Raw genomic sequence first — 23,005 nt, 5'->3', positions numbered from 1 at the left:
GCGGCGGAGGCGGGGGCGGGAAAGGGGGCGGGGCCTCCCCGCTTTGCCCCCCCCCCATTGGGCCAACGGAGGCGCCGCGAGCCCTGCCCCTGCGCGTGCGCAGTAACCGCCACGGAGGACCTGGGCCGGCTGCGGGAGGAGCCTCGGTCCGGCCCAGCAGCCGATTCCCCCCTCGCGCCGCCTGCCGGGTTGACGTGGCCGCGGCCCGGCGCGGATATGGCGGACGACAGCAGGCAGAGCAAGCTGGCGGCGGCCAAGAAGAAGGTATGTCGGCCCGCGGGAAGCGCGAGAGGCCGGCCCGGGTTGCGTTCCTGAGGCAGCGAGGCCTAGCCTGGGCCTGGCCTGGCTTCGTCGGGAGCCGCCCTCCGCCTCGGGGGAGGGGAGTCCCGTGGAGGGACGCCGCCGCCGCCCTCCGGGGCCTCCTAGCTACAAGCCCCATCCTCCTCAGGCCTCCCGGCTCCGGGGACTACCACTCCCATCCTCCCCTCCCCGCGGCCCCGGTGGCTTCTGGGAACGGGGGGCCGGGAGGGAGGGGCAGGCTAATGGTCCAGGGGGTCTTCTTGGGTGGGGGAGTTTGCTGGAGGATCAGTTTCCCCGGAGAGACTGGCTTTTGGAGGGGGTGGAGGCTGATGGGAGTTGTAGTCAAAGATGGTGGAATGGGGTGGGGGGAGATGTTTGGGGTGGAGGTGGGAGAGTCGAGCTTAGGCTTGTCATGCGGGAGATCCTCCCCATAAATCAACCCCTTTGCGAACCTGGGAGAGAAACCATTGGAGTGGTGGAGGCTAATGGGACTTGTAGTCGAAGGTGGTGGAGTGGGGGGTTGGCCTGGGTTGGGGGGGAGATGTTTGGGGTGAAGGCGGAGGTGGGGAGAGTCGATCTTAGGCTTGGGATGCTGGAGACCCTCCCCATAAATCAACCTCTTTGCGAACCTGGGAGAGAACTACTAGAGGCTGATGGGAATTGTAGTTAAAGGTTTGTGTGTTGGGGGGAGAGTTCTGAGTTGGGGGTGTTTCTATACGCGCCTGCAGAAGTGAAAGTGATGGTGGGGACTCTATCTTGTAATGGGAGTTTGCAGTGGGGGAGACCCCCTCCATAAATCAGCCCCTCATTTGCAATCCAGGACATCCCTTTGCAAACCTGGGAGAGAAACCATTGGAGGGGGGAGGCTGATGGGAGTTGTAGTTAAAGGTTGGGGGGGGGATTCTGAGTTGGGGGTGCTTCTATGGGTTAAGCTGGAGTGACTATCTTGTAACGGGAGCTTGCAATGGGGGAGACCCTCCCCCTAAATCAGGCCCCTCCTCTGGGATCCAGGACATCCCTTTGCAAACCTGGGAGAGAAGCCCCCCTCCAGATAGAGGCTTGGAAAAGAGGGGAGGGGGCTTTCTTGCAAAGACACTTCTGTGCCTTCCTGGGGGCTAAAGGTTTGATGCACCCCCTCCCTTTATTTGCCCCTTTGTCAAAGATGTGCTCCCATAGAGGGGGAGGAAGACAAACCCCATAAGGGGAGCCCTTAAAAGGGGATCCCCTCGTGATTTAGTGGAATTTAAATGGGTAGTTTTCAGGGAGGGGGAGATAAATCTGCTTTGACTTCAAATATTTCCTTTATTGTTGGGATTTGGGGGATGACGCTAGAGAACGGCAGCTTTTTAAGCATCAGACAGGTAATCCTCACCTTATGACCACATTTGGGCCCCAGAATTTCCATTGCAAAACAAAGAGGGTTGTTGAGTGAGTCACGTACAATTTTACAACCTTTTTTCCCCTGCCAAGGTTGTTAATCGAATCGCTGCTTTTAATCCGGTGTTCCCCATTGACTTTGCTTCTGGGAAGTTATTTCAAAGTTTAGAATCTGTCCCCAAATCCCCCCCTCAAATTATTGCAACAATTTTTGAGGAGCAGAAGTTGTTCCTTACATAGAATAATCTATACAGATAGTCCTCGATTTACAACAGATCATTTAGTGACTGTTCAAAGTTACAACAGCACTTCACCCTTATGACCCAGCATTCCTACGGTCACGTGATTTACATTCGGATGCTTGACAACCGACTCACATTTATGATGTTTGCTGTGTCCCAGGCCCATGTGATCCCCTTTTGCGACCTTCGGACAAGCCAAATCAATGGGGAAGCCACAATCACTTAACGACCATGTTACTAACTCATCAGCTGGAGCGATTCACTTAACAATGGTGGCAAGGAAGGTCATAAAATGCTTACTTAACCCATGTCTCACTTAGCAACGTCAATGTTGAGCTCAATTGTGGGCCGAAAGTCGAAGATTACCTGTAGTTTTATCTCTTCAATGTGTTCGTGGCTAAACCAACCTTTCCTGAAATCTAAATTGGCCTGTAAACAAGGTGAAGCATCTTTATTAAGTGAGAGTTTTCCATGCTGAAAACTCCAGGCATTTTCCCAAACTCCCGGATAAACGAGACACCCATATGTGGCATATGCTGATTTTATAGCGTTTAGGAAGGATGGTTCTTTTATGTGGCTGCCTCTTGGGAGGTGCTTCCTTAAATAAAGATTGGATCATCTGGAATGCCTTGAAAACCAATCCTCAGAACCCTGTTGGTTCTAAAAACTAGCCATTGAAATTGGTTTCTATAACACCCAGATAGTGATTTTTTTCCCTAGTGTGGAGATCAACTAAGACTAGTTCTACACCTCTTAGCAGATAATTTATTTAATCATGTGTGCCGTGCGTAGGTAGCTGACTTGTCTGTGCAGGGCAGCGGATTCTAGAAAACAAATGAATTTTTTTGGCCTGGTTTCAGGAAGAGTAGAAACTTCCCTTAAGAGCCTGGAATATTTATTTTGTAGAAGGTAAGAATAGAATTAGAATAGAATAGAATATGGAATGGAATTGGATATGGAAAGGAATGGAATATGGAATGGAATGGAATGGAATATGGAATGGAATATGGAATGGAATATGGAATGGAATATGGAATGGAATAGAATATGTACATAAAAAGAAAAAAACATTCATCAAGAATCATAATATACACACTCAGTGATAGTCATAGGAATAGAGCAGAGTGGAATAGAATTAGGAATGGAATAGAATAGAATAGAAATCTTTATTGGCCAAGTGTGATTGGACACATAAAGAATTTGTCTTGGTGCCTATGCTTTCAGTGTACTTAAAAAGAAAAGATACATTCATCACGAATCATAAGATATAACACTTAATTATAGTCATAGGGTACAAATAAGCAATCGTCATGCTAGAAAACTATATAAATCATAAGGGTACAAGCAATAACAGTCATACAGACATAAGTGGGAGGAGATGGGTGATAAGGACGATGAGAAGATTTATAGTAATGCAGATTAGTGAATAGTCTTGACAGTGGTGAGGGAATTATTTGTTTAGCAGAGTGATGACCTTCGGGGGGGGGGGGAACTGTCCTTGTGTCTAGTTGTTCTGGTGTGCAGTGCTTTATAGCGTCGCTTTGAGGGTAGGAGTTGAAACAATTAATGTCCAGGACGCGAGGGGTCTGTAGATTTTTTCACAGCCCTCTTTTTGACTCCTGCAGTGTCCAGGTCCTCAGTGGAAGGCAGATTGGTAGCAAGTTGTTTTTTCTGCAGTTCTAATTATCCATTGAAGTCTGTCTGTCTTGTTGGGTTGCAGAACCAAACCAGACAGTGATGGAGGTGCAGATGACAGATTCAATCATTCCTCCATAGAACTGGATCAGCAGCTCTTTGGTCAGTTTGAACTTTCTGAGTTGGCGCAGAAAGAACATTCTTTATTGTGCTTTGTTGTATAGAGACGTTTGTCGGTATTTGATTCGACTCGCTGTATGTCACAGTGAGTTTCTTAGCTTGCTGACAGGCTACTGAATGTAGCTGGTGAATTTCATTCAGCCCTTGTGGGGAGCAGCTTACCCCAATGCTAAATTATTCCTGGAGGTTTTAAAGAAGAGATGGGACAGCCATTTGTCTGGAACAGTATTGGGTCGCCTGCTTGAGCAGTGGGCTGGACTAGAAGACCTCCAAGGTCCCTTCCAACTCTGTTTTTCTACTCTGTGTTTATGTCTGGTGAAATTGGTGGTAAACGGAAAGAGCCCTCCTTTTTTTGGTCTTGTATGAATGAAAGAGTTTAAAGTCAGCTTTGGCAAAATTTCAAGGACAAGTTTGGTTCAAGGATCCTTGGCTTCCAACCCAAATAACAAGTAAACCAAATAGCAAGGCAGACTATTAGGGCACTAAGTTTAGTATTTAGTTTAGTGGGTGTGTTGCAACCTTCAGTCAAACAATGTATGAGAAATAGGTAAACAGAAGAAATCTAACTATTTCATTTGGATTTTAATTTCAATCCAGTTCTGAAATGATTGAAGGGAGAAATTGCTTCATTGTTTTAAGAAGAACAGAGTACGTTTTGATTCATTTTTGTGATATTATATAAAGGGAGATTGCACATAGAACTGGAAAAAATGCTTCAAATAGCAGACTCCTGAATATCTAGATAGCTGTATGTACTTAATAGATAGTTTAAATACTTCTTTACAATGTTTGGTTTGTGGGTTTTATCCAATCTTTAGCAGACACTGGTTACTGTTGGTTTTACTATAGAATAGAATATAGAAGAGAGTAGAGAGAATAGAATAGAATATGAATTAAGGATAGGATAGAATAGAATATGAATTAAGGATAGGATAGAATAGAATATGAATTAAGGATAGGATAGGATAGAATATGAATTAAGGATAGGATAGAATAGAATATGGATTAGAATAGAATAGAATAGAATTCCATTCTTTATTGACCAAGTATGATTGGACACACAAGAATTTGTCTTGGTGCATGTGCTCTCAGTGTACACAAAAGATACATTCATCAAGAATCATGAGTATAATATCTAATCGCTAATAAATTTATATGAGGATATGTAGTAAATGCCTGCAAAATTTGGATTGAACAGTAATATCAGTTTTACATGTTGGGGGAGGAGGGAGGCTGTTTGAAGGCTATGTTGATTCCTCCATAAGCAACTTGTTTAATTTTCCAAAATATATATGGATATTTTTCCTTGCCACTTTTGCTAAGGATATGTAACAGGAAACAACCTTGTGAAAGTGTGCAACCACATCATTAGAACTGTTAACGGAAACTTAACGGATTAGGAGATCTAACACTATGAGCAGTTTTTCAAACTGTAGGGACCGTATACTTAGCTAGTATCAACTGGGGGGGGGGGGATCACCTGAATAATCAATAAATCCAATAATAACCACATCTTTCCCCTTCTCTTCCTGAGGGTACCCTGTGTTTTTTTTTAACTTTTCTCTACCAGATTTTACTTTTGCATGGAGATGTTTCCAACTTCAGCTTTAGATTAATTTCAAACTGTTCACCTTTTCTTTTTCCCCTCCAGCTGAAAGAATATCAGCAGAGAAACAGTCCAGTGTCCACAGCGGGCGCCAAAAAGAAACGGAGGAGTAAAGAAGCAGGCCGCCCAGAGACGCCTGTTAGTGATGGAGTTCAATCTCCTGAAAATGTAAGTTTTCTCCTCTGTCACCTTCCTCCAGTGTCTGTTGCTTCCTCGATTCTGCTTCAAGGCAGAGCTGGCTCAGGAATTCTGGGAGCTGAAGTCTGTAGATGATTAAACTGGGCCATAGTTGTCCTCTCCTGAAATAGGGCTACCAGTTCTGAGCTGCCGACCTCCAGATGACCATTAGCTTGTAGCAAAGGTAAAGGACAGGTGCCCCTCTACCTGTCTTGGATACCTGCTGAGATCTTGGTTCACCATGCTTACTTCCAAATGGAGTTTTTAACCTTGTGTTAAATTTGGATTGTAATTTTAGTGTCGTTAGAACAGGAGTTTTCAAACTTGGCCACTCTTAAGACTAGTGGACTTCAACTCCCAGAATTCCTCAACTAGTCATGCTGGCTGTGGAATTTTGGGAATTGAAGTCCCCAAGTCTTAAAAGTGGCCAAGTTCAAAGATCCCCGAGTTAGACCATGTGTAACTGACAGACTGGATTTTATCATAGATTTTAGTTATTTTTATTTTATACTTAAATTTTTAATTTGTATATTTATGAAAGTTTTTGTTTGTTCTGGTCTCTGCGAGTATAATAAACTGAATTGATGGATTGAATCTTGTGTAACTGAACCAAGGACTCCGCTTACTGCCACAACTGAGGCCATAATTCCTGTGGCTAAGCGAGACGGTGGTTTGCTGAGTTTTTGCCTTATTCTACAACTTTTCTCGCCATGGTTGTTAAGTGAATCGCTGTAGCCATTACGCTAGAAACACCGTTGTTAAGTGAATCTGGCTCCCCCATTGAGTTTGCTTGTCGGAAATTCTCAGAAGTCATAAATGACTGATGGCCACAGTCATAAATATGAACCAGTTGCCAAGCATCTGAATTATGACTGTGTGACCCACAGGGATGCTGGAATGGTCGTAAGTGTGAAAAACAGCCATAGGTCACCTTTTTCAGTGCCGTGGTAGCTTTGAACAGTCACTTAAACTACAAAATGAACTGTTCTAAGTTGAGAACTATCTATATGGGTTTTTCTCTGTTCTCTCTCTCTTTTCCTTTCCCTTTTTCCTCCACTCCTCTCTTCTCTCCCCTCTTCCTTTCCTCTCCTCTCTTTCCTTTCCTCTCCTCCTTTCCTTCCTCCTTTCCTTCCCACCCCTCCCCTCTTCTCTCTTTCTTCCTTTTTCATCTCTCTCTCTCTCTCTCTGTCTCGTATGTTAAGAAACAATATACAAAACTGTAAGAAAGAACTTTTGATTGTTGAGTTGCGTCCTTGCAAGTTAGAATAAAGTTGTTTCCCCCTTCAATTTGCCATCCTAATCCTGAAAGAAATCAAGTGCCAGCGAGTTCCACCGTCTTCAGTGGCCTCCTTGCTTGTCTTCTTCACTTTTCCTGCCAGGCTTCTTGGTCTCGTTGCTTTCGCTTTGGTGGGGTGGGGGGAGATTGGGGGAGCGACGTTCTCTCCTGTCCTTTCGACTTTATTCCCTTTTTTTTCTCAGCGCTTTCTCTTCCCCCTTTTTCTCTCCTGCTCCTGTAGATTGAGAACCTTCTGAAGGTGCTGGTGTCCGACTTTAACTGCTCCAATGGGGTAGCCATACCTTCATTGGACAAGTGGAAGGTGAGGCAGCTTTCAGAATCGGTCCGGCTGGGCCTGCTCTCCATCCCTACCTACGGTTTCCGATCTGTGGCGCTGTGCTTTGTAAATGCTGGTGGAGGTTGGCAGGCTGCACAGCCTTTGTGGCCCGTGCTGGGAATGCCATCGTGACTTGTTGGTGCGGCGTTATTTTTAACCTCCTCCTTTCCTCCTCTGTTCCCCTCTGCATGCAGTTCCTTAACCCCGGTTCAGATTACAAGGGCAAAACTTCCCCTTGGGTTTTCAAAGGCACAGCAGCTGTTTTGAAACACTGGTAGTCCTCGATTTGCGACCGCAGTTGAGCCCATTGCAGGAAAAATTTGTTAAGGGAAACATTGGCGGAGGGAATTTTTCTCCATTTGACACCTTAAGTGAACAAGCAAGTTCTTAAGTGAATTGCTGCAGTTGTTAGGTTGGTTACCTGGTTGCTAAGTGAATCTTGCTCCCCCCCCAAACAGATTTGATTTAAATCAAATCGATTCAAATCACGGTTTAAATCATTCAAATCATGGTTCGAATCATTCAAATCATGGTTTGAATCACAGTTCGAATTACGGTTTGAATCACAGTTCGAATCACGGTTCGAATCACGGTTCGAATCATGGTTCAAATTACGGTTCAAATCACTAGTAAAAAGGCTTGATTTAAATCATCATTTTTAAAGAGCAACTGTCATCTCTGTCCCCCAGCAGCTAATCCACTGACCTGCTGTTGACTCACTGAATCTACCGCCTCATGCTCTATAATATTTCAATTTCATGCTGAATAAGCTAAATTATTAATGTACCTTAAACAGAAAACTACCTTTAGATAGATTTTTTTTTACTCCAACAGCATTTTATTGGAATAAATTTGATAAAACAAAAAAATATCCCATTTAAATTTTTAAAAAAATCCGAATTGCTTGATTTTTTTAAATCGATTTTTATCCACCCTGCCCACCCCCTCGATTTTGTCCATCAGAAGGTCACAGAAGGGGATCAACTGAGACCCTGCAACCATCGTAAATACGAACCCACTATGGAGCGTCTGAATGTACATCGCATGACTCTGGGGAATGCTAGCTACACTGCTCGTCAGTCTGAAAAACGGTTCCAATTCACTTTTCTCCATCCCAACAGTCCCTTTCTCCATCCCAACAGTCCCTAACTGAACGGTTGTAAGTCGAGGAGTACCTGTAAATAAATAGCAGGCGTCTTGACTAGAGAGAAATCTCTCCCCCATCCCCCATCCCTTTCCTAATCAACTTCCCTTCCCGAAGCGAAGTTCTCATGAGGAAGTGGCATTGGTCACAGTGAATCACCAAAAGGGCTGAACTGTTGGGATTCTTGTCTACACATCAGGATTTATTTTTCCCTAGAAACAACTTCCTTAAAATGGATGTATTCCTGTGTACCTGGAATTAGGATTGTTCACGGGGGGTGGGGGGAATGTGTGTTTTCCATAAGTAACTTAGTATAGTTTATAGTCATTGCACCTCATACAACGAAATTAAATGCCATCTTCAGTATACATCTATCCATCCATCCATCCATCCATCCATCTATCTATCTATCTATCTATCTATCTATAAATGGTTGTGTGTATATGTGTTCAAGCATACCGTATTTTCACGACCAAAAGCCGCACCGGATTATAAGCCGCAGTATCAATTAACGTTAATTTTTCAAACTTTTTCCACATATAAAGCGCACCGGGTTATAAGCCGCACGTTTCCCGACGCTTCTGGACATCTGTTGCAGTCGCGAGGAGGAGCGGAGAAGAGCGCGAAGGTTCTTGGCGCTCCAGGAAGCCGCGAAAGCAGCTGGGGGAGGCGCACGGCTTGGTTTATCCTCCCTGGACGTCGCAGCAGCAGCCCCAAGCGCACCGATCTCTGTGTTTTTCGCATCGGGGCATGCTCTTGCAGCACACCCCGATGCGAAAAACACTGAGATCGGTGAGTTTGGGGCTGCTGCTGCGACGTCCAGGGAGGAGAAACCAAGCCGTGCGCCTCTCCCAACTGCTTTCGCGGCTTCCTGGAGCGCCAAGAACCTTCGCGCTCTTCTCCACACTCTCCTCGGCTCCTCACAACTGCAATAGACGTCCAGAAGCGGCAGGGGCTATCGAGCTGGAAATCCAATCCCCATTAGCCCCAAAAGCCGCTTCTGGACATCTATTGCAGTCGCGAGGAGCGGAGAAGAGCGCGAAGGTTCTTGGCGCTCCAGGAAGCCGCGAAAGCAGCTGGGAGATCTTTTTCCACATATAAAGCGCACCGGGTTATAAGCCGCACTGCCGGTTTTGGATCAAATTTTAGGATTTTCAGTGCGGCTTATAGTCGTGAAAATACGGTAACTCAAGCAGTTTCAACCAAACTTGGTATAGAGATTTCTCTGGAAGAAATTGTTGTAGGGGTAAGACACCCCTAAAACCCCTCGGGGTGTGTATGTTTTGTTAAGATACAGCCTGTTGTGCCTTCAAATGGCTTTTACTGTACTGCCGTAAAATGATTTCTTCTGTACAGTGCAGCAGAGTTGCCCTGGTAACAGCTTCACGGTACTCCACAAGGGGTGCTCCTTCTGGTTAGGGAAAAAAAATCCAACATTAGAAATCACGTTGGGTCCGGATATTTTTCCCATGTAAATAAATACCCGGGCAGCGCCGAGTTATTGATTAGTTATACATAAAAAGAACTCCTGTTTTGAGTGATTATGAAACTCACATGCCGTCTGATCTGAAGATTTCTCTGTGTGTGTGTGTGTGTGTGTGTGTGTTATCACATTTATATTCTGCCCATCTCACACTCAAGCGACTCTGGGTAGCTATGGACACACACACATAGAGGTAGTCCTCAACTTATGGCCACAATGAAGCCAAACAATATTTCTGTTAAGAGAAGCATTCCTTCAGCTAGTTCTCCCTTGTTCTACGACCTTCCTTGCCACCGTTGTTAAGTCAATTGCTGCACTATTAAATTAGCAACCCAGTTGTAAAGTGAATCTGGTTTCACCCCCTTCCTTGTCAGAAGGTTGCGAAAGAGGATCATGTCTCACACAGACACACACAGACACAGGGACGTGGCAACTGTCCTAACTATGTGTCAGTTGCCAGGTGTCTGAATTTGGATCCGGTGTCCTTGAGGATGTTGCAATGGTCCTCAAGTGTGAAAAAATGGTCAGAAGTGTTCTGACTGAGGCTTCCCCAGCAGCACGATAAACCCCTTTTATTTAATTGATCGTGAATTCCTCTGCAGCAAAGTCTTTCCTCTCCTGCAGGAAAGAGAGTTCCCAATTCCCGACCTTGATCAGGCTTGGAAAGTGGCCAGGCCAATATCTTTCGGACACCGCCATACTTGGCAAGAATGCAGGAATGAACTGATTGCTTCTTCAAAGCTCCACTCCCCTTTCGCTCCTCTTTTATTTCCACTGGGAAGGGGCATTCATCGTCCACCTGTGGCCTTACTCCCAAGTCAACCCCTGTTCTTTAGCTGCTCCCTTCGCCTGGCAGCTCTGCGCATGCACACACTGGGAACAGACTCCAGCTGTTCTTCTGCCTCACTGATGTCCGACTCCGACGGCAGCTGATAACTGTCGGACGGCCCCGGCCCCATCTCTGCCTCCTATGCAGAGCCCTCCTCAGAGCCTTCCCTAGACTCCAGGACTGGCCCAACCTCCTCACTGTCCGAATTGGGCCACAGCATGAGGTTTGCAAGCATTCACACGCACAGCTGTGAGGTTGAGTTAAATCCTGTTTCGTTCATTGCATGGACTCCGAAGTCCAGCAAATAATTTACGGGATATATTTCATTTAAAGGAAGGAAGCAAAAGTGAAGGACTGGCCCATCTTCCTCCCCAACCTCCTCACTGTCCGAATCTGCTGCCAGCTCTGCTGGCGAACCACCACAATAAGTGCCTTTTTCCAGTGCTGTGGCCATTTCGAACGGTTGCTTAATGAGCTGAAAGTCAAGGATTATCTGCACATATGCCAGCGGTGTAGCTTGTGCAGAGTCAATGTCCTTTTCTTCTTCTTCTTCAAACTTCTCTCCTCCCTCATTCCAGCAGGCATGTGACTGTAGGTGTAACTTTCATTCCCCATGCAAATATTGCAAGAGGGGGCATGGGCCGCAGCGCATTCCTCTCTTCAGAAGGAAAGAGCAGTTGTGTCCTGATGTCACTGTGCATAGGATAAGGATAGAATTAGAATAGAATGGAATTTGAAACAGAATGGGATTTGAAATAGAATAGAATTTGAAATAGAATGGAATTTGAAACAGAATAGAATTCGAAATAGAATAGAATTTGAAATAGATTAGAATTTGGAATAGAATAGAATATGGAATGGAATAGAAAAGACTAGAATAGAATAGAAAAGAATAGAATATGGAATGGAATTTAAAAAAGGGTAGAATAGAATATGGAATGGAATAGAAAAGAACAGAAAAAAATAGAATATAGAATGGAATATGGAATGGAATAAAATTTGGAATAGAATAGAATATGGAATAGAATAGAATATGGAATGGAATTGAAAAGAAAAGAATAGAAAAAAATGGAATATAGAATGGAATATGGAATGGGATAAAATTTGGAATAGAATAGAATTTGGTATAGAATAGAATATGGAATGAAATAGAATAGAATATGGAATGGAATAGAATTTGGAATAGAATAGAAAATGGAATGGAATAGAATTTGGTATTGAATGGAATTTGGAATAGAATAGAATAGAATATGGAATGGAATGGAATAGAATTCTTTATTGGCCAAGTGTGATTAGACTCACAAGGAATTTGTCTTTGGTGCAGATGCTCTCAGTACATAAGGAGAATAAAATACAATCATCAAGAATAAAAAGATACAACACTTAATGATAGTCATAGAGTACAAATAAGCAAACAAATCATACTAGGAAACAATAAATCTAAATCGAGCTATCTTCCTTTTGTTGTTGATAAAATTAAAAAAGCAATTTTAGCCTTGTTTCTCTTCAGCCTAACTTAGCAGTCCTCCAAAGCAGTAGCCTTAGCCCCTCCCTCCCTCCCCCTCCCCTCCCTCTCTGTGGAACCTTAGCTGACTTTGGGTATTAAGAGGATTGGAGGGTTTTTTTGATATTAGGATAATCTTTGTGGGACAGGTTTCCAAGCGAAGCCGAGCATGGCTGCCCTCACCTGCTTCCTTCCTACCCGCCTGGTGGGTTTAATCCTTGTGGTGTTGTGTGTTTTCTGACAGGCCCACAATGATGGCGACATAGCGGCTGGCGTCTCCTTGCTGTCTAACAGCAAAGATGTGTCTGCCTGTGTTGCTCCAAACCTTGGGCAGCTGTCACAGGTTGGTGAACATCCACTTTTTCCGGTATTCCTCGACTTACGACCACAGTTGAGCCCAACCTTTCTGTTCCTAACTTTTACTTTTGAGTTTTGTCCTGTTTCGAGGCCTTCCTTGCCCCAGTCGCTCAGTGAATCCCCGCAGTGCTTAGCGTAGTCTCCCCGTTGTTAAGTGAATCGGGTTTCCCCATTGACTTTGCTTGTCAAAAGGCCGCATGAGGGGATCACGGGGACACTGCCACGGTCATAAATATCAGTCAGCTGCCCAGAGTCTGAATTTTGATGCCCCGGGGATGCGTGAAAGGTCATTAAGTGTGTCTTATCAGTCATAAATTGGTTTTTTCAGTGCCCTTGTAATTTTGAACGGCCACTAAATGAACTGTTGTAAATTGAGGGCTGCCTGTACTTGATAAGCCAGAGAGAAGTTCCCCGAGGATGGGCTGCAGCACGAGTCCAAAACCTCTGGTTCTCCCAGTGACTGACCTAGATTGGATTCCTGCAACATTATCCTGGGACACCTAGATTCCCCTTCATTTGTCTCTGTGATGGCACGGTACAGAGGCAGCAAAGGCAGCTGGCAGTTCAAACCGCCCCTTTATTGCTCCAAATTTCCCCAAACGCTCCCACGTTTCTGGCAAGTCCCAGAGCAAAATGATGACACACACACACACACACACACACACACGCGCGCACACACACACACACACACAAAGCTCCAGCAGCCTCTGGCTGCAAATAGTCAACCCCAATGCTGCATAGCTCCAGGAGTCCAGGAAGCAAAGGAGGAAAGCAAGTCATCCAGAAACCCAAAAAGGAATCCGGGAAAGTTCACACGTCGACAACTCAACACTCCGTGAATTCAGAGTTTGTTCCCAACAAGTGCCCCTTCCCCACAGCACCTCCTTAAGCCTCAGTCCACAGGTGTGCCTTGTGAAGAGGGGCGGGGCGCTCTCCTCCCGAGTAGCCGGCTCAGTCTGCGCTGTTCTCGCCTTCTCTCCACTCTCCGGGCTCTCGGATCAGGAGGAGGTGGCCCTTGCTCATCGCCTGGGTTCTGCCCTCTTCTGTTCAACCGCTTAGCCTCTCTTGGTCATCATTTCCTCCCTGCCTACAAACTCTCCCAATCCTGAAAGGCCCCCGCCTGACTGGGCCTGCTCCTCCCACTATTCCTCCCAAGCCAACCAAGCTGCCCCCTCGATCTCTGCAGGCTCCGATTTTGGCTCCGATGGAGGCATGACAGTCTGTGATTTATGTGCTCTTTGAAGTATAATCTTTGGCTTAATCATGAGTCTTTCTCTCTCTCTCTCTTCCACAGATCGGTGACACTGATCATAATACTGTATTGGATGAAAATAGGTGAGAGACTTTTTATTGGTTTCAATTTCTACAAGAAGAATATCTTTCTCCCCACTCTCTTTTTTCCCGGCCACTGAATAAGAGACGAGCGATTCCAGCTTCCTTATTAAGCCCTCGTCTCTCCTTTAGGTCCCTCTCAACGACGGAGAGCCTCCGCCAGCTCTCTGAACAGTTGAACGGCATGGTTAGCCAGGTAAGAGGCCCTCTTTGACCTTTTCGCTTATTTCTTTAAATGCAAAGTGAAAGCTTAGAAATAAATCTGGGAGTGTGGGGTCCCTTGGTGCCTGTTGTGGCCCGCCGGCGGCCTGCGGAACTGGCAGCAGAGTCGGGCAGTGAGGAGGTTGGGGAGGAACATGGGCCAGTCTTGGAGTCCGGGGAAGGCTCTGTATCAGAGGCAGAGAGGGGCCAGGGCCGTCAGACAGTTATCAGCTGCCTTCAGAGTCAGACAGTGAGGCAGAGGAACAGCTGGAGCCTGTTCCCAGTGTGCGCATGTGCAGAGTGGCCAGACGAAGGGTCGACTTGGGAGTAAGGCAGTGATGGGTTTCAAATTTTTTTAGAACCTCTTCTGTAGGTGTGGCCTGCTTTGTGGGAGTGGCTTGCCGGCCATGTGACTGGGTGGGAATGGCTTGCCAGCCATGTGACTGGGTGGGTGTGGCCAACTTGTAAAATGTGGTGAAACTCACTTAACAACGCTCTTGCTTAGCAACCAAAATGTTGGCTCAGAAACTCTGGCATTTGAAGCACGCAAGTCTTAAGGCTGTCAAGCTACAAGACCCTTGCACCCCTAACCCTTTAGAGAAAAAAACCCCAGGGATATTCAAACTTGACAGCTTTAAGACTTGTGGACTTCAACTTCCAGAATTCCTCCTCGCTCTTCATTTTGATGATGTACGGGCGGGGGGAGGGAGCTGGAACCGATTCTAAATGGCACTCTAGATTTGTGGAACCTCTTCTATAGAAGAGGTTAGAACTGGCAGGAGTAAGGCCACTGGAGGATGCCAAATGGCCCCTCCCAGAGGGAATAAAAGGGGAGGGGAGTTTGCAGGAGACAATCAGTTCCTTCCTGCATTCCTGCCAAGTATGGCGGCGTTTGAAAGATATTGGCTTGGCTTCTCTACAAGTCTGATCAAGGTCGGTAATTGTGAACTCCCTTGAAAGGCTGTGGGAGAGGAAAGACTTTGCTGGAGAGGAATTCCCTGTCGATTAAATAAAAGGGGTTTTTATCAGGACAAGGACTAGGCTTGGTGCTGCTGGGGAAGCCTCAGTCAGAACAATTACCTTGAGATACCTGTGGGAACAAAATCCAAATCCTTACTGTGACCCTTATCTTTTGCAGAGCACGACTTACATCAACGGAGAAAACATCATGCCCTCTGCGGATATGAAAGAGATGGTGGTAGGTCCCTCTTTCGGGTGCCCCCGTCACCCAGAATTTTGTAACCCTTCACGATGGGTCACCCGCAAACTGTAGCTCCCACAATGCCTTTTTAACTGTGGGGTGCTGATTGGTGGAATTTTGGGCTCGGCCTTCCGAGCTAAAAGAGCTTAGAGCTGGGGAAGGCTTTGAGTTCAAGAGATACCTCTCCCGGGCAGGAAAAACAGCGTAGAATTTGGACCCAACCATTTCAGCCCAACTGGACTCTTCCAGGTTGCATATCTTGATTTGGTTGCCTTGGCTTTGAAACGGGGGCAAAGTTTTTAGGGCGCAGTATGTGATTCAGAGGGAGATGGGTTTGGGGTTGTTTTGTTGGGAAGGGGTTGAAGAAAACTACTGGATTTGTCCCCTCTTTTTTTTAAAAAAAGTGTTTTGCCTCTCTCTCTCTCTTTCTCCCTCTTCTCCACCTCCTCCTCCTCCACCTCTGGCTGTCTGCATGTGCCCCATCAGACCCGTTACCAGGAGCTGGCAGTAGCTTTTGATTCCAGCAATTTAACAAACAAACAACTCAGTGCAGAGATAGAGGAATTGGTAAGGAACCTAACACGACCGACCGAATTTGGCTTTGACTGGCTGCTCTTCTCTGCTCTCGGGGCTCCTGTAAGGTCCTCCTTCCTTTCACTGTGCCACAAGACGAGGGGTGCAATGCGCATGGCTACGGATCCATTTATTGGCATCCTTCAGTAACCATTGCCCTATCTGGAATTCAGGAACCCAGACTAAAACTTGGCTCAGAGTTATGTTTTCACACCCAGCCTGTGTGTGAAAGGATCCTTGTCTAATTGCTGGCTGAGTATCTCCTCATTAGGGTCCTGCCTGGCCTAATTTGACATGGAGCTCAGCAAGGAAGTCCATTCAGACAGATTCAGATGGCTCTTCTGCCTGTCTTCCCAACAGCCCCCCCCCCCCCCCCCGGGGTTGAAGATCAAGTTGATTCCCAACCTGCCTGTTGTTTAATCTCTGACAGGTTAACACTACTAGAAGTTTCATCGGCCTTGTAAGTGAGATCTTCAGCCATTTATTTATTTATTTATTTATTTATTTATTTATTTATTTATTTATTTATTTATTTTATTTATTTATTTTTATATATATATATATATATATATATATATATATATATATATATATATATATATATACACACACACACACATACATACACATACATACATACATACATATACATACACACACACATACATACATACATATATATATATATTCTTTTTAAACAAAACAACACATACAAAACAAAGCAAGAGAAAAAAAAGGAACAACTTTCCTCCATTTCATCAAGCATGTCGTTTGGTTACAAGTTTTTGTGCATCAATTCTTAAGATTAAGATTAACATCACTGATTTGCATTAAACATAACTGAATGTTTCACTGTCATTGAGCATTATGTGTTCACATTGCCATTAATATTCTTTCATTTGTAACAATCCTTATTTCCTTGAGTTCATAATTATCTATCAAATAACAATGAGTCTTTAAAGTATTATAGTATCACCTATCTCTAAGGAGAAAAAGCGAAGATTGGAACAAAGAATTCCCATTGGTTTATAATGTACATTCATATTTTCAATTAACCATAGTGTCACTAATCATCTAGAATTCCAAAAATAGTTTCTCTTTATTAATTATTAATCCATATAGTGGTTAAGTATTTCAATTCATGTATATATCAATTATTCCTTACATCATCATTGATCCGTTTAATATACAAAGATCTTTCTAGTATAAAATGGTCACTACATACAATTATACCAAGGTATTCAAATCATCCCACTCTTATACATTAAAATCATTATTGTCCGTTATATATCATATAAGTAGTACTCTATATCGTAACAGAGAGAATAAAAAAAGATAAAAAACTACTACAACATAAGTAAACAGTTTCATTTCCAGGTTTTTTTATCTAACCATTGGTAAAACAAGTCCCACACTTTATAATATTGCTCATCCTCTTGTTCTCTAATTTCAAATGTAAGCTTACTCATTTCAGCACATTCCATTATTTTCCGAATAGTTTCCTCCTGTGATGGTACTTTCTCGTTTTTCCAATTTTTGGCAAATACAATTCTAGCAGCTATTAATACATTCACGATCAGATATTTCAAGTCCTTGTTGTATGTTTCTGGTATTATTCCCAATAAAAAGAGTTCCGGTTTTAAATCTATATGTTTATGTATCATTTTCTCCAACCACATGTGGATTTTAGCCCAATATTTTTTTGCTTCAGTACAAGTCCACCACATGTGGTAGTATGTGCCTGGCGTCTGATGACATTTCCAACATTTTTCGGATTTGTTCTTGGAGATTCTTGCAATTCTTGATTTTTTTTTGAGAATTTTTTTTTATTGTTTTGGTTAAAAGAAAAAGAAAAAAAATCATCTTTCGTTACATCTTGTTGATTGGTTACAAATATATTCCGTGCGTTTCTTCCACAGTCCTTACATATACTTCATTCAAATCATGTTGTACATTTTAAGTCAAGAAAGAAAAGTTATGTATTTTACTATCCCTGTACCATAATTCTCATTTGGTTATCATTGTTTAAACATGTTTTTATCTAGAATCATTTATATTAGAAGACACAACCACCTACTGGCGTTCGTTTGCAATTTCAATAGATCTCCAATACCATTACACCTTTATGACATGTTCTAAAATTAATTCGGTTAAGTAAGATATCTAAGCTTCCCCCCCCCCCCCCCCCCGGTAACACACCTGTATGTATCATTAAATATTGTCCATTAACATTTCATTGTTATTGTAGTTAACTAAAGGTCATTTACTGATTATCTCACCTCTCCTCTCCAGGCCCACACAATATTATAACTTTATAACCGTCTTTAAATAATGATTTATTAATAAGATCTATAGGACTTTTCCCTCAATCCCAAATTAGTTAATTACGTGCTAAGAAAATAAACATTAGACATCTAAGACAATCTAAGAGATATCAAGATTTCTACTTGACAATCACCCAGAATCTACATTAGCATTTCTATGGCCTGGTTATTTATCCTAACTAGAGTTATTATTTCTCTATTAGTATCATAGTAAATTTATGTTAGTGGATAAACATTCAATAGTAATCTAAAACAGTCTATAATGTACTAAAATCTGTACTTAATAATCATCAAAAATTAACTAGCTTTTTTCCATCAATTGGCATTATTAACCAGTATCTTTCCAGTAACAAAATGGTCTTCGATCTCTCATGTGGTTTTGTTGCCCTTGAGTTGTTATTAATGTAAGCTTAACTTTGGTTGTCAGGTTTGTTTCTGAATAGATTTGTCTTATTAACTCCATCTTTTTCGCTCTTTCTTTTTCTCCTACATCTTGGAGTTTGGAGTAGAATACCAAATTATCAGAGTCATTTTTCCAGCTTCTCTTCTTTCCACTTTCACTCACGTTTACTCCATTTATAAGTTCATCTGAGTTCTTATCTTTGTTCTCTGTATTTTCATTCACTTCTTTAATTTCTGGGGCAGTAACCCCATCATCTTTTTTTGTAATATCCCATAGTCGGTTCCATTTCTTGTCAAATCTCTCAAGTCCTTCTGAGATGTTTTGAAGTCCAGCCAAAATGTTTTGAATTAACAAGTTTTCTTCATCTGAGTATTGTTCCGTTTTTTTAGAATAAGGAAAAATATGAAGAAAAAGCAAGAAGAATTTGGTACTATCTGCCACTCTAGCCTGTCACAGATTTTGAAGAATATATCTATTTTTATTTTAGACAAACGTTCTTTTATGGTTTTCAAAGAAGAAGGGTTCTAAAGTTTTTCTTTCCTTTTCCAATTCTGGTCAAAATATTTTCCACACACCACTATTTGTGTCCTTGGGTCTTTATCAGGTTTTAAAGACACGTTCCAAACCCTTCTGTTGCACAGTCAGTATAGTCAGATAAGAGTGAACAAAGGAAACATTGTTACAACAGCAAAGGAAAAAAAGCTTCAGACTCTTGCTGTTCCCTTCTCCTGACAGCTCTGCGCATGCACACACTGGGAACAGGATCCAGCTGTTCTTCTGCCTCACTGATGTCTGACTCTGAAGGCAGCTGATAACTGGCATATGGCTCTGGTCCCCTCTCTGCCTCCGACACAGAGCCCTCATCAGAGCCTTCCCCAGACTCCAGGACTGGCCCAGGTTCCTCCCCAACCTCTTCACTGTCCAAATCTGCTGCCGGCTCTGCTGTGGCCAGCAGAGCGCTGTTACCTTCCCCCCAAAGTGATACCTATTTATCTACTCGCATTTGCCTGCTTTCGAAGTGCTAGTTTGAGCATGAGGTGAGCCGAGGGCGGGACCTCGCCCCGTCGCATGGCCCTCGGGTCTCGAACCTTAAGCCCAGCGTCTTAACCACCGAGCCACCGCCCTGCTCTGTAACCGCTGGGCATAAACCCAATTGACCCCATCAAGTTAGGGAGAGCGAAAACTGGTTCAAAACTCAAAAGAAAAACCCTGAAATCAGAATACAAATGGCAGTCCTCAATTGTTCAGTGTCGACTTAGGCAGAGGAGATCTCTCTAGACCCAAATAAAGATGAGCCAGGCGCCTGCTCTAATTCTTGTGGCACCGTGAGGAAGCCCATGTGGGCTGTCTTGTCTCGTGGCTTGTGGCAGCTTCTCTTCCTGCTTGCCTCCTCCTGTGCAACTAAGGGCCGTTTTCGGGTAGCGAAAGGGGCCTCGCTGTGTTTGAAACCCCCCCTCCTTGTCATGTCGCCCTCCTGCTTGTTTGCACGCGCTGTTTTTATTCCCCCCCTCCTTCCCTTGTTTTTTTCCCCTTTGAATTCTCATTTCTCCTCCCCTCTCTTCCCCCACTCTGGTGGGGGATGGAGTCCTTTATATTGGAACGCTGCCTGTCTCCATGAGTCCCAAGTCACTTCTTTGCAGTGGTCTCTAAACAGACGATTGTAAGCGGGAGACCACTGTAATTCCCTCGCCTCCCACCCCCCCGGCAAAAGCAACATGGCAGGGGTTGGGAGAAGCCGGTTGGGGGTGCTTCTGCTGGCCCTGGTGTCGGCACTCGGGCGGTGTTGATCCCCTCCCCCCCCAAAAAAACCCTTAACCAACATTGCCTAAATTCAGAAGTGATCCTTGCTGTCTCCCGTTTTTGTTCCTCCTGCAGAAACAACAGAACCAAGAGGCTGTGAATGAGTTGGACAAGGTAACGGAGAAAAAGAGAATCCAAGGCATACAAAAAAATGGTGTTATTTTGCTTCCCCGCTCCTGTCTTCTAAACTTTATTGGGAGGGTTTCAACTGCCTTGCCTGCAGTTAATTTAAAGGCAAAGGTTCCCCTCGCACACATGTGCTAGTCCAGGGATCAGCAAACTGTGGCTCTGGAGCCGCATGTGGCTCTTTCCTCCTCCTGCTGCGGCTCCGTTACCGGTCGGTGCCACAATTTTGAGAGGAGCTTTGGGGAGGGGGGAGGAGAGGGAAGCACTGTGCGCCAAGAGAAGACTCTATGGCAAGGGGAGGGTTTTCCAGTTGTCTCCACAATCGATAGGGCTTTCGGTTAGGACAGGTAGAGAAAAAAGTACGCCGCACCAGCAGGAGACTCTATGGTGGGGGAACCGAACTTCCAGTCAGCTCCAGAATTGAACAGGGGGCTTCTGGTTAGGACCTTTGTGGCTTCCGGTGTTTTCTGTGGGAAACAGATTCAAATGGCTCTTGGAGTGTTTAAGTTTGCCAACCCCTGTGCTAGTTGTTCCCGACTCTAGGGGGCGCTGCTCATCTCTGTTTCAAAGCCGAAGAGCCAGCGCTGTCCGAAAATGTCTCTGTGGTCATGTGGTTGGCATGACTCAATGCCAAAGGCACACGAGACGCTGTTCCCTTCCCACCAAAGGTGGTCCCTATTTTCCTCCTTGCATTTTTTACCTGCTTTCGAACTGCTATGTTGGCAGAAGCTGGGACGAGTCACAGGAGCTCACTCCGTTACGCGGTGCTCGGGATTCGAACCGCCCAACTGCCAACCTTTCTGATCGACAAGCTCAGGAAAGACTGTAGAAAGCTTTTAAATGTCTGTGCCCAAGCGGTCCTAGCAATATGCGAATATAATAAAGCAGCATTTTTCAACCATGGCAGTTTGAAGACGGGAGAACTTCAACTCCATCCGCCTCCAAATTGCCAAGGTTTGAAATGGAATTCATCCCGGTTGGCAAAGATTGGGAAACGGCACACTGAACTGACTTGCCGATCGGTTTGAGTGTAAATAATTCATGTTCCCACAGGAGAAGAGGGGTTTCGAGCAGAGGTTCGCGAAGGAGCAAGCCACCCTGCGAGAACAATTACAGGTAGATGGAATACCCTTTGGTATCTGGCTCCCCCATCCCTCTCCTGGCGCCCTTCTCCAACTTTTAACAGGAGGAAGCGCCTGATTTTGTGGGAAGCCGTGTTCTGTCGCCCGCTGGCTTCCCTCACTCTTCCTCAGCTCATCCCACCCTCCCGGGCTTCCTTTCAAGGTCCACATTCAGACCATTGGCATCCTGGTGTCGGAGAAGTCCGAATTACAGACGGCCCTCAGCCACACACAGCAAGCTGCCCGACAGAAAGCAGGTGAGTGCCCTTTAGAACAGTGGTCACCAACTGGCGAGAAAAGTTTGCAAATTATTTGCATATACTAAATCAAGGGGTTCTCAAACTACGGCCCCTGGGAGGGATGCGGGCAATGAACGCTTGTGTTGCTGCAGAGAGTCTCCCCCTTCGGGGTCTTTTTGTGGGGGTCGGAGGGGGGCAGAAATTCTGACTTTGGGTCTGCTTCGGCCTCCTGGTGGGGGGCTTTGGGCGAAGGCTGGAGGGAAGAGCAGCTGGTGGGGAAGAGCCGGAGGGCCTCGTTCCAGTGGGAATGCATCATGGCCTGGAACTGGCTGACCATCTCAGCCTGCTGAGCCTCCAGGTGCCGGCACCTGGCCTTGCACTCCCGCAGGTCTTCCTTCTGCTTGGAAAGCCTATGCTCCTAGTCCTCAGTGAGGTGCTTCTGCTGAGCCTCCTTCTCAGTCAGATCCAATTTGAGCTGAGCTCTTTTGCCAAATCTTTCTCCTGGTGGCTGCTCAGCTCCAGCAACTGCTTCCTGTTGGGGCCCTAAGGAGCCTGGGTGGGCAGGCGAGGAGGGGCTGGGAGGGGAGAGGCAAGTAGAGGCTGGTAAGGTGCTCCTTGACGTGAGTGACACCGAATTGGCCTCGCCCACCGAGTCACATGACCACCTAGCCACGCCCATCCAGCCGGTCATTAGACAGATCATATTAGTGGTCCGCGGGATTTAAAAGTATGAATTTAGTGGTCCCTGAGGTCCCAAAGGTTGGGGATCCTGCTTTAGAGTGCTCCTCTCCGGGCCACCTTTCTTATTTAATCACCTGGAGGCATTGGAGACCTGGTAATCTTTTTTCCCACCGCCCGGGATCCCTTTGTGCCATCTTCAAAGAAATCCAGTTTGATAGGCTTCAATTTTAAACTCATCCCAGCTTCGTCCCTTTTTCCTTTTTGATCCTGGAGTTGGTTAGCACCAACTCGGGTCCACCCCTGCTTTTTTTTGGAGCAGCCCAAGCGCCCATGCATCCTGTTGGCCTTGTGGGGTTCAGATGTGCTTGGATGCCGTGGGTCACTAATCTTGGTTTCTTTCTGGGACAGGGGAAGCTGAGGACCTGGCCGCCCGGCTGCAGTCATCCCGCCAAAGGCTCTCGGAAGTGGAATACACCCTCTCCTCCCTCTCTGTTCAGCAGAAGCAGACAGAGAAAGTAAGCATGGGGCATTTCCCCTCTTCTCTCCTTGTCTCCTCT

The 23,005-nt window shown here is 45.1% G+C and overlaps 1 protein-coding gene across 6 annotated transcripts in view; it reads left to right on the top strand.

Annotated features, from left to right (window-relative positions):
• Positions 1 to 91: 91 nt before the first annotated feature.
• Positions 92 to 23,005, top strand: part of GOLGA2 (golgin A2) — a 48,012-nt gene continuing 25,098 nt past the window's right edge. For 2 of the 6 annotated variants that reach the window (XM_032232835.1, XM_032232832.1), the window contains exons 1-11: positions 135 to 264; positions 5,386 to 5,508; positions 7,035 to 7,115; positions 12,335 to 12,433; positions 13,742 to 13,782; positions 13,912 to 13,975; positions 15,119 to 15,178; positions 20,357 to 20,395; positions 21,461 to 21,523; positions 21,692 to 21,785; positions 22,857 to 22,963. In XM_032232835.1, coding sequence (XP_032088726.1) covers positions 217 to 264; positions 5,386 to 5,508; positions 7,035 to 7,115; positions 12,335 to 12,433; positions 13,742 to 13,782; positions 13,912 to 13,975; positions 15,119 to 15,178; positions 20,357 to 20,395; positions 21,461 to 21,523; positions 21,692 to 21,785; positions 22,857 to 22,963 — 819 coding nt within the window. In that variant the 5' untranslated portion in view covers positions 135 to 216. Of the gene's footprint in view, positions 265 to 5,385; positions 5,509 to 7,034; positions 7,116 to 12,334; positions 12,434 to 13,741; positions 13,783 to 13,911; positions 13,976 to 15,118; positions 15,179 to 15,667; positions 15,749 to 20,356; positions 20,396 to 21,460; positions 21,524 to 21,691; positions 21,786 to 22,856; positions 22,964 to 23,005 lie in introns of all 6 variants that reach the window. The other 4 variants (XM_032232834.1, XM_032232830.1, XM_032232831.1 and 1 more) reach the window with 4 other exon arrangements.

The sequence above is a fragment of the Thamnophis elegans genome, chromosome 16 (genome assembly GCF_009769535.1).
Source record: "Thamnophis elegans isolate rThaEle1 chromosome 16, rThaEle1.pri, whole genome shotgun sequence".
Lineage (NCBI taxonomy): Eukaryota > Metazoa > Chordata > Lepidosauria > Squamata > Colubridae > Thamnophis > Thamnophis elegans.
Note: the sequence above shows the minus strand (reverse complement) of the source record. Positions and strands in the feature narration are given on the sequence as shown.